Source organism: Carcharhinus amblyrhynchos, chromosome 9 (assembly GCF_965287045.1).
Source record: "Carcharhinus amblyrhynchos chromosome 9, sCarAmb.v2.hapA, whole genome shotgun sequence".
NCBI lineage: Eukaryota > Metazoa > Chordata > Chondrichthyes > Carcharhiniformes > Carcharhinidae > Carcharhinus > Carcharhinus amblyrhynchos.
Genome location: NC_137332.1, coordinates 26,647,275 through 26,662,419, shown reverse-complemented (window position 1 = coordinate 26,662,419; position 15,145 = coordinate 26,647,275). Strand labels below are relative to the sequence as shown.

Sequence of the window (15,145 nt, the reverse complement as noted above, 5' to 3'; positions counted from 1 at the left end):
CAATCTCAGTCTTGCCATGTTCTCAACAACTGAACATCTATAACCCTCTGTGGTAATGCATTCCAATGCTTCACAGCCCAATGCGTGAAGAAATTTTTCTCCAACTTGAGGGCCTGTGCAAGCTCCTCATTTAAAATGGGAGATGTTCAGGAACAGGAAAAGATTTCATTTTCTTTGCAGTGCATAATGTTGGCAGTGCATTATACAGGCAAATGCTTGCTATCCAGAAAGCATTATAAATTTTTAGTCCTAATACGTCACTTAGTTGCCTGGAGTGCATATTAAGAGATACCTTCTGATGCCTCAGAAATCCCAGGTGCTAACTGAGCATTCATTGAGAGCCACCCTGTCATCAGGAATATCGTTAACAGCATTGGGCTCCTGAAGCAAAGATATAGATGGCTTGATCTATCTGGAGGTGTCCTGAAATAGTCTGCTGAGGTGTCCAGATTTGTGATGATTTGCTGCTTCACAGTCTGGCAATCTTGAAATCAGTCATTACCACCAGAAATTGTGCCTGTCTCAGAAGTTCAGAAGTAGGGATGTTTGCTGATGATTGTGGTATTCAGTCCCATTTGCAGCTCCTTAGGTAATGAAGCAGTCCAAAGCCACAGACAGCAAGACCTGGGCAACTTTTAGGCTTGGACCGATAAGGGGCAAGTGACATTTTTACATAAGAACATAAGAAATAGGAGCAGGAGTAGGCCATCTAGCCCTTCGAGCCTGCCCTGCCATTCAACAAGATCATGGGTGATCTGAGGTGTATCAGTTCCACTTTCCCGCTTTCTCCCCATAACCCTTAATTCCCTTGTCTATCAAAAACCTATCTATCCATGACTTAAATATATTCAGTGAGGTAGCTTCCACCACTTCAATGGGCCACACGAGTGCCAGACAAAGACCATTACCAACAATCTCCCCGTGATTTTCAGTAGCATTACTGTTGATGAGACCTTCATCATCAACATTCTGGGGTGTGGGTGGGCTCACCATTGACCAGAAACAACTGGAGCAACCATATAAATACTCTGGCTGCAACACCAGTAAACTGGAAATTCTGTGGCGAATAACTCACCTCCAGAATACCAAAGCCTCTTCACCATCTGCATGGTACAAGTTAGGAATGCAATGGAATGTCCCCACTTGCCCGGATGAGTGCAGCTCCAACACTACTAAAGAAACTCGACACCATCCAGGCCAAACCACCCTGTTTGATTCACATTTACCTGCTACCCTAAATATTCACTCCCCCAACCACTCACTGTGATAGCAATGTATACCATATTCAAGATGCACTGTAGCAACTTGCTGAGTCTCTTTCAACAGCACTCTCTAAATCACCTACAAGGACAAACGTAACAGAAGCATTAGAGCACCACCACCACAGCCACACATCATTCTGATTTGAAACTACATTGCTCCAATCCTTCACTGTGTGTACTTTGCTGTGTACAGCAGTAATTCAAGAAGGCAGCTCACCATTACCTTTTCAATGGCAGGGATGAGCAATAGATGCCAGTTTTGTTAGCAATGCCCATATCCTACGAATGATTGAAAGAAAACCACACTGCACAATGCCGATTCTGAATCGGAGGACCGACCTGGGATAAATTAATATCTTATGGAGGGGATTTTGCCAGGAACAGTCAAAAATAATTTAGGTAAAATATCCTAATCTGGAAGTCATTCCAATTTATTAATTTCATTTTGAGAAATTTGGAAGAAGTTACAAAAGTTCATGGGTGTTCTGTAATGGGAAACTCTACAGTAAACCTCTTTGCTAAACTCCAGCAATGGCTTGGGGTCATCAAACTTCAGCACTTTTAATTTGCACCTCATTGGACTTGGACAAGTGACATGCAGCTTTATAAGACTACATTATTTCATGCAGCAACTATGATTATAAAGCAGTTTTCAGGCAGTTTCAGGACAATCTGGGTTGGGGAGGAATTGCATTAGATCTGACTTTTAATAACTATAGTCAGGAATCCAATACTGAGAGGTATTGGTGATAACTTTGGCTTTAAAATAGGCCTTGACTGCTGTCTTAGTTCATAAAAGGAGGGTTAATTTAGCTAATGAAAATGGGCACTTGGTTGGTGCTGTGCTAAATAAGAAATGCCTGTTTGTAATTGAGGTCAAAACTTTGTGTGACTTCAAGAAGAAATTAGATCTAGCTCTTGGGTCTAAAGGATGAAGGGAAGTGGGAGGAAGGGGGGATCAGGATATTGAATTTGATGATCAGCTGTGATCAAGATGAATGGCAGAGCAGGCTCAAAGGACTGAATGGCCTACGCCTACTTCTATGTTTCTATGTTTTTGTTGAGCAATCTGTGATGCAGCACTTGGCACTATGAGCTTTTCCCAGGAATGCACATCGCGACAAACATCAGCTACAGCTGGAGGATCATCAACTCAGTGAAAGATGCTCTTTGGTTTACCCAAAATATGTTGGTCTTCCAGAGCAAAGAGTTATACTCTTGATTTGCAGACTGGCACATTCCAAGGTCTTGGACTCCATGAAGAGGATGCACTAAAGCTAGGGGCAGTCACTGTAGAGGTGCAATGGGGAACGGTCATTGTCTAAGACCTTTCAACCTTAGTCCACCAAGGGGCTGGAAATTGTATAGACCATGTGACTCACATTTAATGTATGTGGAGAATATTACATGTATCACAATCATATTGAAGCAGCTCAGAGTGGAACATTTAAATATTTCACTTTCTGTAATGACCTTTTTGGAATATTTTGTAATGTTCTTTTAGCTATGTTATGAATGAAGTGTATTTTTGGAAAAAGAACATGCATTTCTGGTTTAATTGATGATTATCTTGATAGAAATGTGGCTGCAGGAGCTAAGAGTAACAACTCCAGATTTAGCACTCAGGTATTCATGCAACACAAAGCGGGTGGCAGCAGAAGATCTGGAGATTGCGCCAATGAGTCTCCAAGTTCTGATCTTACTGGCCCCCTGCTGGTAGAATGGTGTGAAACACACTGCAGGACTGCAGAAGTTCATGTGAATATATTAGCATGTCACGAGAGAGCATTCTCTCTGGGATGTTCTCCTTTACTCGATATTCAGTATAACCTCATGATAGCACCATTTACAACAAGTCTACAGAAGTGTGAATTTGGCACCTTCACCTCCAAAGGAGATTTTGGAGATGAGTGCTCAGGCAGCCAGCACTCTCCATGATGCATGCTGCTTGGGGGCATTGGAGAGTATTTGGGGGACACAGATAAGTTCAACTTGGGGTTGGGGGTCAATGTGCCAGAATTGCCATTTCGGGGAGAGAGGTCAGAGGGAGTCACTTGCAGATCTTACCTTTCCTTCGTGTTCGGGTGCTCCTTGCACCAAAGGGGTTGTGAAGGATGGTATGCAAGCAGCAATCCCTGTGTCCTCCTTCCTGGGTTCCTGTCCATATGATGCCTGGTGTTGGCAAAGGCCAAGGAGAAGAGGTGTGGGTTCTCAATGGTGTGCGGTGGGGGCGGAGGGGTGGTGTCCAGTGGGAGATTGGGGGTTGTTCACTTACCCTGGCTGAGTGAAGAAGATCATTCGTCTTCTTCCCTCACTGCTGCCTTTTCTGGAGTACACATGCATTGACCAGCAGTGCCACTACAAGTGGTCTGCATTCATTAGTTCCATATGTTGTTAACACATAGACCCTATTATAGTGGCTATGTATGATGCAACCTAACCTGGCATTATTACAGGCAATCAGGAATAATATTCATCCTGCATCCACACACCCTTTGCTCCCTCTCCCAAAACCCTACTGAGTGAGCAACAGCCCCCTCATACCCCCTAATAAAGAGGTGGAGGAGGAAAAGACCTAGGAGGAATGCATTTTGTCAGTGGTACTGCTGTCACAGGCTCGAGTTTAGAGAGGCACCAAAAGTAATTTAGAGGCCAATTTAGAAGAGAAATCCTCACCGTTGCATACACTGGGCACTAGAGGGCAGCAGCAATGCATAGTGGCAAGGACATGAGTGTCATTCCAGGTGGGGTGGAGGTAGGCAGAGTGAGTGCGAGTACACATACCAATCCTACTGTTGAAGAGTCGGATGAGGGTCTAAATGCATCCCATCTGATTCCCATGCATTTACTACGGCTAATCCACCTACCCTGCACATTTTTGAATTGTGGGAGGAAACCAGAGTACCCGGAGGAAACTCACGCAGACATGGGGAATGTACAGAGTCCGCACAAACTGTGACCCAAGGCCGGAATTGAGCCTGGATCCCTGGACCTATGAGGCAGCAGTGCTAATCATTGTGCCACTGTGCTGTAGAGATCGTCTTTGGCTGGCACTTGTGTGGTGTGAATGGTACTTGCCAGAAGTTTGCATGTGGACATGGACTGTTTCAGTATCTGAAGAGTTACGAATGGTGCTGAATAGTGGGCAGTATGGTGAGCTTGTGTTCGCTGTCTGTGAGGCATGGTTTACTACCCATGCCAGCATGGTTCACACAGGCACAAACTTGTCATGGAGGTCTCCCCAGAGGCAAAAATGTAAGTATAGTCCTAGGGGTGTGGGACATAGCCAGACAGTGCCATGGGAATGTCCCCTGACTATGTCCCCTGGCACCGTCCCTCATCACAGATCGGCACTGTCAGGTTGGTACCATGCCCATCTCATCCTGGCAGTGCCAATCTGGCAATGCCACCCTGTGCAAAGGGGTGAGGCCCAGTGGGCACCTCATTGAGAGGTGGAGGGAATTCGTGCAGATGTGATTGTAGGCTGGAAGTGGACAGATAAGCAGGGGATGCTGGTGATTTGGGAAGGGGGGGCAATAATCTCAGTGGAGAAGGGGCCAATAATCTCTAGGGAGGGTGTGGTTGAACTGAATGCTGGCTCTGATCAGGGTGGGGAGGAGAGCCCCTGAGGCCTCCGTGGCGGAGTGGGATGGAGGTTTATTGCTGCTCTGATCAGGGCACCTTTTAAAGATGGCACCCTGATCTCTGTGCAGCTGGGTCAGATGAGTGGGAGTTCTATTCACAAACAGGGCATGTAAAGACACAAACTCAATTTACAAAATAATGATTGGAATGCAAATCTTTACAGGTAATCAAGTCTTAAAGGTACGGACAATGTGAGTGGAGAGAGCATTAAGCACAGGTTAAAGAGATGTGTATTGTCTCCAGACAGGGCAGTTAGTGAGATTTTACAAGCCCAGGGAAGTCGTTATGGGGGTTACAGAGAGTGTGACATGAACCCAAGATCCTGGTTGAGGCCATCCTCCTGCGTGCAGAACTTGGCTGTCAGTCTCTGCTCAGCAACTTTGCACTGTCGTGTGTCGTGGAGGCTGCCTTGGAGAACACTTATCCAAAGATCAGAGGCTGAATGCCCTTGACTGCTGAAGTGTTCACCAACAGGAAGAGAACAGTCTTGCATGGTGATTGTTGAGCGGTGTTCATTCATCCGTTGTCATAGTATCTGCATAGTTTCCCCAATGTACCATGCCTTGGGACATCCTTTTCTGCAGCGTATCAGGTAGACAAACTTGGCCAAGTTGCAAGAGTATGTACTGTGTACCTGATGAATGGTGTTTTCATGTGTCCTTAGTTAACATTGTTTCTTTCTGTTGGAATGTTAAATGATGCCTGAGGCCCAATTCTGGATAGTTGGAGTTGCTGAGTCTTGGAAAACGGAACTAGCTGACTGAGCAAGTAGAAGCAGGTAAGAGAGCAGACCCGAGGAAATCTGGAGGAAAACTCCCTGCTGCCTGGAGTCATAGTAAGAAGTCTCACAACACCAGCTTAAAGCTCAACAGGTTTATTTGATAGCAAAATCCACTAGCTTTGGGAGCACTGCCCCTTCGTCAGGTGAGTGGGAGATCCATGTCAATGATCCGGCACATCTTGCAGAGGTTGCTGTGGCAGGGTTGTGTGGTGTTGTGGTCACTGTTCTCTTGAAGGCTGGGTAGTTTGCTGCAGACAATGGTCTGTTTGAGGTTGCGTGATTGTTTGAAGACAAGAAGTGGGGGGGTGGGGATGGCCTTGGCGAGATGTTCGTCTTCATCAATGACATGCTGAAGGCTCCGGAGAAGATGTCATAGCTTCTCTGCTCTGAGGAAGTACTGGACGACGAAGGGTACTCTGTCCACTGTGTCCCGTGTTTGTCTTCTGAGGAGGTCAGTGCAGTTTTTCGCTGTGGTGCACCTGTGGATGAATAAACGCTGCTCAATAATCACCAGGCAAGACTGATCTCTTCCTGTTGGCAAACACTTCAGCAGTCATGGGCATTCGACCTCTGATTTTTGGGTAAGCATTCTCCAAGGCGGCCTTCACGACACACGACAGCGCAGAGTCGCTGAGCAGACTGATAACCAAGTTCTGTACACCTGAGGAAGGCCTCAACCAGGATCTTGGGTTCATGTCACACTATCTGTAACCCCTATAACGACTTGCCTGGGCTTGCAAAATCTCACTAACTGTCTTGTCTGGAGACAGTACACATCTCTTTAACCTGTGCTTAATGCTCTCTCCACTCACATTGTCTGTACCTTTAAGACTTGATTATCTGTAAAGACTTGCATTCCAATCATTATTTTGTAAATTGAGTTTGTGTCTTTGTATGCCCTGTTTGTGAATAGAACTCCCACTCATCTGACGAAGGGGCAGTGCTCCGAAAGCTAGTGGATTTTGCTACCAAATAAACCTGTTGGATTTTAACCTGGTGTTGTGAGACTTCTCACTATGACTCCAGGCAGCAGGGAGTTTTCCTCCTGATTCCCTCAGGTCTGCTCTCTTACCTGCTTCTACTTGCTCAGTCAGTTAGTTCCGTTCTCCATGACTCAGCAACTCCAACTATCCAAACCAGGTGGTCTGATGATGCCCAGAATTGGGCCTCAGGTATCATTTGACATGCCAACTGAAAGAAATATTGTCAGCTGAGAACAACTTACATACTTCCTCACAATGTGGGGTGAGAGGCAGCGTGAGAACAGTTCACCTTCCCCAACAGGTAGCGTACAGGTTGCTGCCATGTTATGAATAGAACAAACCCATTGTTATTTAAAAAGCCAATCAGTTGAAAGTCTGGAAGGTTGGAATTTAAAACGGGCAAGTTCTAGAATGTAACGAGAACGAATAAAAAGATTAGAATCTGGCAGTTTAGACAGTTGAAATGATACAACCATAAAAAGAGAATTTGAGGAAGGGAAGTCAGAACTAGGAGAAATCTTGCCAACCAAATCTGGATGATAGGGATAAGGAGAAAATTGGATAGAAAAGATGGAGAGATAAGAGAGCAACCTCAGAACAAAGATAGATCAAAAGACGTGGAATAGCAAGATTCCTGAAGAATTTGGAATTGTAAAACTGTCAAGATAGAGGTGAGTTACTAAATACATAAGAACATAAAAACATAAGAAGTAGGAGCAGGAGTAGGCCACCTAGCCCTTCGAGCCTGTCCCGCCATTCAATAAGATCGTGGCTGATCTGAAGTGGCTCAGTTCCACTTTCTCCCCATAACCCTTAATTCCCTTGCCTACCAAAAGCCTATCTACCCTTGACTTAAATATATTTAGTGAGGTAGCCTCCACCGCTTCAACGGGCAGAGAATTCCAGAGATTCACCACCCTTTGAGTGAAGAAGTTCCTCCTCAACTCCGTTCTAAACTGCCTCCCCCCCGCTATCTTGAGGCTGTGCCCTCTAGTCCTGCTGTCCTTTCTGAGCGGGAAGAATCTGTCTACCTCTACCCTATCCATCCCCTTCATTATCTTATACGTCTCTATAAGATCCCCCCTCATCCTTCTAAACTCCAACGAGTACAGACCCAGTCTATTTAGTCTCTCTTCATTGTCCAACCCCCTCGTCTCCGGTATCAGCCTAGTGAACCTCCTCTGCACTCCCTCCAAGGCCAAAATATCCTTGCGCAAGTGCGGCGACCAAAACTGCACACAGTACTCCAGCTGCGGCCTCACCAGTGCCCTGTTCAGTTGCAATACAGTATAACACTTTCATATTTAAGATAAAAGAGAATAAAATGATACATTTAATAAAATCAACTCTGGAAAAATCTGGACGATTGAAATAATTAAGGACACCATGCACCTCGGACATTCTCTTTTCCACCTTCTTCCGTCGGGAAAAAGGTGCAAAAATCTGAGATCATGTACCAACCGACTCAAGAACTGCTTTTTCCCTGCTGCCATCAGACTTTTGAATGGACTTACCTTGCATTATGTTGATCTCTCTCTACACCCTAGCTATGACTGTAACACTACATTCTGCACTCTCTCCTTTCCTTCTCTATGCTTTGTCAGTACTGCACACAAGAAGCAATACTTTTCACCGTATACTAATACATATGACAATAATAAATCAAATCAAAGATGGGCAAAATGCATTAAATGTTATAGGTGCAACTAATTAATCAACTTGAATTTGGTGATTTGGGGGGATTAATCCCATGAGGAATGCACTCAAATCTATGTGCATGGTTATTGTAAAAAGAATAAGAAGTTAACCTGTAGATAACAACTTCTAGTAAGCTGGGAAGTGAGAAGGATGTCAGTTAATATTAGTAATGTTGGTTGAAGGATCAATCTTGGCGAGTCTATTGAAAGTCTATTCCTGGCTTGGGTCACTGTCTGTGCAGAGTTTGCATGTTCTGTCCATGTCTGCATGGGTTTCCTCTGTATGCCCCAGTTTTTCTCCCACAATCTGAAAGACATGCATTGATCCAAACAGGCGCCAGAGTGTAGTGACAAGGGGAATTTCACAGTAACTTCGTTGCAATGTTAATGTAAGCCTTACTTGTGACTAATAAATAAACCCTTAACTATATGTATATAAATGAATTGGAGTGAGATGTGAATTTAATCATATCAATTAATAATTTACATGTGTGGTCATGTAGGTGGTGTCTGTGTTTGCACTCAATGTTTTATAACAGTGCAGCTACTTATAGTAATAGCAGCAGTAATACTAACATCTAAGGGTTAATGTTAGAAGCTTATGATTTCGACCCGAGCACAAAAAAATACTTCTAATATTTTTGATTAGGATTACCTTGTTTGTTATTTTAAAAATTATATCTATTTGTCATAAATTATTATATTAAACACAGATAATTATAAATTGGTAATATTCAAGCTGGATTGAAATATTACAATTGACAACTGTGCCAGCTTAAACATTTCTGATTATCCATTCTCTTGACTGGGAATGGTGTATCATAGAATCATACAATCCTACAGTGCAAAAGGAGGCCATTCAGCCCATTGAGTCTGCACCAATGCAACATCTTATACAGGCCCTTTCCCCACCTCATCCCCACAATCCCATGCACTTAGACCAGAGACTATAGAATCCTACAGTGCAAAAGGAGGCCATTTGGCCCATCGGATCTACACCGATCACTATCCCATCGAGGTCCTATTCCCATAGGCCCACTTACCCCACTAATCTCCCTTGGGACAATAAGGGGCAATTTTTTACATCATGGCCAACCCACTTAACCTGCACATCTTCGGACTGTGGGAGGAAACTGGAGCACCCGGAGGAAACTCATACAGAAATGAGAAGAATGCAAACTCCACGCAAACAGTCAGCTGAGGCCAGAATTGAAGCCAGGTCCCTGTGCTGTGAGGCAGCATTGCCATCCACTGTGCCATGCCAAATTTTAATGTCCTGTGAACCACTTTCATGAAAATGCCATATCTCATGAGCCACCTCCTAGAAATATTTATTTTCCAGAGACTTTCTCCCTTATCTGAGTATAAATTAATAAGTTAGTGAATTTGGAAACATAAAATTAGTTTTTCTTAGGACACTGTCCTGCACACTATTAATAATTACATTTTTTGTGACATTATTAATTTTATTACATTATGAAACAGCAACACTCTTCGAAAAATACACTTTCTTATATCGTTTCGTTTTGATTAAGCCTAAACCTATAGATGAAGTGGAAGTTGGAGCTTCTTAACTGAAAGCTGGAGGGTGGACGGTGGTACAGTGGTTAGCACTGCTGCTTCACAGCGCCAGGGACCCGGTTCGGTTCCTAACTTGGGTCACTGCCTGTGTGGAGTTTGTATGTTCTCCCCATGTCTGCATGGGTTTCCTGCAGGTGCTCTGGGTTCCTCCCACAGTCCACAGATGTGCTGGTTGGGTGCATTGACTCAAATAGGCACCAAAGTGTGGCAACTAGTGGAATTTCACAATAATTTCATTGTAGTGTTAATGTAAGTCTTACTTGTGACGAATAAATAAACTTCACTTTAAACCTTTTGTGGCTGGGTGCACTGATGAGAACATAGCAGTATTGTGCTTTTGAGTATGTGCCCAAGATTGCTGGGTACCATTGTGTCACAACAAGCGAGAAGGGAGAGAGTTGTCTGCCAGGCACACAGGCTATTGACCATATCCAAAAAAAACCCAGTGATGGATTCTATTAATCTTCAGGAAGAGTATTGACTCTGTCAGCTACCTGGTTTGAGGCAATGCACATCATAGGAGCTTTTCAAGTGTTGAATGAAGTGTTCAGCAGGATTATTTCCCCAGCAATGTGCAAGAAGTGTAGGATTTCTAATCAAATTTCTAATCAAAAATTAGATGCACAAAATTGGACCTGTTTTACTTACAGAATTGCTAGACTCGGGATGTGATAGATGGGGGAACGGTCCAGTCATTTCCATTTTGGCCAGAATACCAGTTACCTCTGAATGGAGCTTTTAGCATTGGGCGTGAGGCGCGTATCTGTAGCGATGCAGTAAAGGCATTCTTGATTTTCTATTAGCAAGAGCAGCAGCACCCTATCATTCTGAGGGGCAGGACTCCTCCCTGATGATGGACTGAGGGAGGAGTCAGGAAGGAGATCAGGGCTCTGGATCACAGTTCCATCATCAAGGGACTGGACTGAGGCATGATAGGGAGAAGAGATCATGAAGGGACTGACTGTGACCCAGGGGACTTCTCCCAACCTCACCTCTACATCCTTTTAATTTAGTTCTTTCATAGGATAGGGGTGTTACTAGCAAGCACCAGCATTTGTTGCCCCATCCCCAATTGCCCTTGAATTGAATGGTTTTCTAGACCATTTCAGAGGGCAACTAAGTTACACATAAACCAGACCAGGGAACGAGGGGCAGAGTTCCTTCCCTAAAGGGAACCAGATGGGTTTTTACGACAATCATTGGTCATCATTAGATTTTTAATTCCAGATTTTCTTCTAATTTGGATTCAAATCATCTGCTATTGTGGGGACTGAACCCCTGTCCCCAGGACATTGGTAGATTGCTAATTTAGTGACAAAACCACTCCACCCACTGCAATACTACCTTGAAGGTCTCCTTCAGGATTTAGAGAAGTGGTCAGGAGGGGAGGGGGTTAGGCCAAGGCCACAGAAAACATTATCGAAGCGGTCAGGATTGCAGAGGAGGTTGGGAGGAGGGGAACAACATTTGTAGATGTGGAAAGGTGGAGACTGGGGACAGGGGGTAATAGTGCGGCTGGCTGGGGACAAGTTAAGCTGGAGACATATTAAAATGCAGATATTTGCCTAAAATACCACTCTTTCAGGCAGAGGTAGCACATGACTCCTAAATCTAGGTATACCCGATCACAGACATCTCTCCAACTCTCCAACGAAGGTTCAAGACAAAGTGTGTTCTAATAGGCCAATGATTTCTGCAATTCAGAACCTCAATCATTGGCTAACCAGCCCATCAGTTGGGATGATTTACATATCTGATTGGCAACTTTGGACTTTGGCCTGTCATTCAGGATGGCCAATGAGTTCTGGAGTCCCTGAGATCTTGGGCTCTGGTCATTTGGTGGGCAACTATCTGATGGTTGTCATTTTCCCATAATTCTGGCATGGAAAACATTTCTGCTCCCACCATTAGTGGATTTTTCCCATGAAACCCTGGAACCATTTTGCGAGCTCTCAAGGGTTTCGTGAACAACATTTTGGGATTGCTGGTGTAGAGAAAATACTAAAACTGTAATGGCTGGTCAAGTAATAGTTACATAGGAATGTAGGAATTAGAGGCAGCAGTAGGCAATTCAGCCCTTCGAGCTCGCTCAGCTATTTAACATTATCCTGATGTCAACTCAGCTTTCCTGCCTGCTCACCATAGTCCTTTAACCAAATTTTCATTAGAAACATATCTATTGCTTTCTTGAATCTTGATTGATTCTGCCTCCGTGCACTCTAGAGCAGTGAATTCCGCAGATTCACAAGCCTCTGAGAGAAATAGTTTCTCCTCATCTCAGTTTTGAGCCTACACCCTGTCATGCTAGATCTATGACCTCTTGTTCTAGACTGTCCCACGAGGGGGAACATCTGTTCAACATCCGCCTTTTCAATCCCTGTTAGCATTTTATGTACCTCAATCAGATCCCCCCCCTGTTCTTTTGAACTCCGGTGAGTACAAGCCCAAGTTATTCCACCGCTGCATTATTCGACAGCCCTTTCATTCCTGGGATCAATCTGGTGAACTTCCTCTGAACTGTCTCCAGTGTCACCACGTTCTTCCTCAAGCAACAATGATGTACCAACTGTCTCCACCAAGTGATTTTCTGTCAGCTATGGAGATAACCTTGTCTAGATTAATGATTTGATTATTGTTGCCATATGTTATTGATGTTGAATATCTGAGCAGGGCAGTGTGTTCAGATAGAGAATCTGGTGAACTGGTGTGACGATGATACTCTCTCCCTCCATGTCAGTAAAACAAAGGAGATTGTCATCAACTTCAGAAAGCGTAGTGGACAATGGAGACAAAGTAGAAATGGTTGAGAGCTTCAAGTTTTTAACTGTCCAAATAACCAACAGCCTGTCCTGGTCCCCCATGCTGACACTATAGTTAAGAAAGCCCACCAATGCCTCTACTTTCTCAGAAGGCTAAGGAAATTTGTTATGTCTCCCATGAACCTTCAGAGATGCACCACAGAAAACATTCTTTCTGAATGTATCACAGCTTGGTATGACTCTTGTTCTGCCCAAGCCCGCAAGAAACCACAAAAGGTCATGACTGTAACCCAATCCAACATGCAAACCAACCTCCCATCCATTGACCCTTCCTGCTGCCTCGGAAAAGCAGCCAGCATAATCAAGGATCCCATCCACACCGCACATTCTCTCTTCCACCTTCTTTCGTCGGGAAAAAGCTACAAAAGTCTGAGGCTGCGTACCAAACAACTCAAGAACAGCTTCTTCCCTGCTGCCATCAGACTTTTGAATGGACCTATCTCACACTAAGTTGAACTTTCTCTACATCCTAGCTATGACTGTAACACTATATTTTGAATTCTCTCCTTTCCTTCCCTATGAATGGCATGCTTCGTATGTATAGCGCGCAAGGAACGATACTTTTCACTGTACACTAATACATGTGACAATAATAAATCAAATCAAAAGGCATCATAGAAATACTAACCATTGTCCTTGCTGTGCTATCCTAGCATCAGACCAATATTATTCCTCTGGAGCTCATCTCTGTCATTGTAATCTGCGCTGTCCTGTATTTGAAGCTGATAAGATGGCTGGAAACCAGGACCCAACATCGTTTGGTAGCAAAGGCCCGCCTGAGGAGGGAAGCAGCTCTGACGGAAATGAAAACAATAACAGATCAGATTAAAGAGATGGTGAGTGCTTCTGGCTAATCCTCTGTCAAATTGTCCTGAATTGTCATTTGTAGTTTACATATGTATATATTCAAAAGATGTGCAGGCTAGGTGGATTAGCCATGGTAAGTTGCCCCTTCGTGTGAATCCCCCTTAGGAGGATGAGCAGAGTAAATATGTAGGGTCACAGGGATAGGGCCTGGATGGGATGCTTGGTGCAGACTTGATGGGCCAAATGGCCTCCTTCTGCACTGTAGAGATTATATGATTCTATGATTACAAAACTGTTTTTCATCCAGACTTTCACAAAAAAAAACTCTCACATAATCAGATGGAACTTTGGCCTGTTCCAAAAAAGGCATGGCCACCAAATTCTGCAATCATTGGAGCGAAACTAGGCAGGTCAGGTGGATTGGCCTGGCCATGCTAAATTGCTCCTTAGTGTCCCAAGATAGGTAGGTTAGATGGGATTAGCCATGGTAGATATGTAGGGTTACATACAGGGATAGAACAGGGGCAAGGGCCAAAGTAAGATATTCTGTCAGAGAGTTGGATTGAATTGAATTGATTTATTGTTGTCATGTGTATTGGTATACAGTGAAAAGTCTTGTTTCTTGTGTGCTATACAGTCAAAACATACCATTCATAAAGTACATAGAAGAGAAGGAAAGGATAGGGTGCAGAATATAGTGTTGCAATTACCAACAGGATGAAGAGAAAGATCAGCTTAATAACTGATAAATCTATACAAAAATTTGATGGCAGCAGGGAAAAGGCTGTTCTTGAGTCGTTTGGTATGTTTTCAGATCTGATATGTTTGTATCTTTTACCTGATGGAAGAAGGTGGAAGAGAGTATGTCTGGGGTGTATGGGGCAGACTCAATGGGCTGAATGGCCTCTTCTGCACTGTAGGAATTCTATGATTATTAAAGTAATACTACTGGTTGGGAGGTATGCAAGTTTTGCATATCTTTCTTCCTCCCCACCCAATCCTTCATCGGGTCACATCATTAAGACAAGGTGGCACTGGAAAGATAATATTATCTGGTAGAATTACTGACATTCCTGCCTCAGGCACAGTTACCATGCTGCACCTCTGCAAGGAGTGGCCATACAGCACTAGCTAGGACTGCTCACTGACAGAACTTAAAACAAAGTATTGGAAAAATTCAGTAGATTTCCCTTAGGCTAAGGTCAGGTGTAGGATCAAGTCTAAGTTCAGTGTAATGCCTGTTCTTGTCAGTTTATCTCTAGTATGCCTCTCTTGTGGGCACCACAAGATTCAATTTGAATTTGAATTGGTTTTTGGAGCAAGTAAGGAGGTGGATTAGGGGCTTGCCACTCTGAGCATTAGCTTTGTAACTCTGAGAAAAGAATAGCATTTTTAAAAACTCAGTAGGTCTGAGAGCTTCTGCAGAGTGAGAAACTGAGTTACCGTTTCAAGTGTGACATAACTCATCTTCATAAGCAGGGTAGAAACGCTGAAAGACCTTTATCAACGAGGATTAGGACACCAGCTTTGTCGGAAAAGGGCTAGGTTTTAAAAGAGATACTCCATTGTC

The 15,145-nt window shown here is 43.9% G+C and overlaps 1 protein-coding gene across 1 annotated transcript in view; it reads left to right on the top strand.

The window, feature by feature from the left end:
• Nucleotides 1-4,443: 4,443 nt before the first annotated feature.
• The window catches only part of LOC145348326 (fatty-acid amide hydrolase 1-like), a 64,683-nt gene continuing 53,981 nt past the window's right edge, over nt 4,444-15,145 (top strand). The window contains exons 1-2 of the mRNA XM_080196530.1: nt 4,444-4,517; nt 13,422-13,604. Coding sequence (XP_080052656.1) covers nt 4,458-4,517; nt 13,422-13,604 — 243 coding nt within the window. The 5' untranslated portion in view covers nt 4,444-4,457. The remainder of the gene's footprint in view (nt 4,518-13,421; nt 13,605-15,145) is intronic.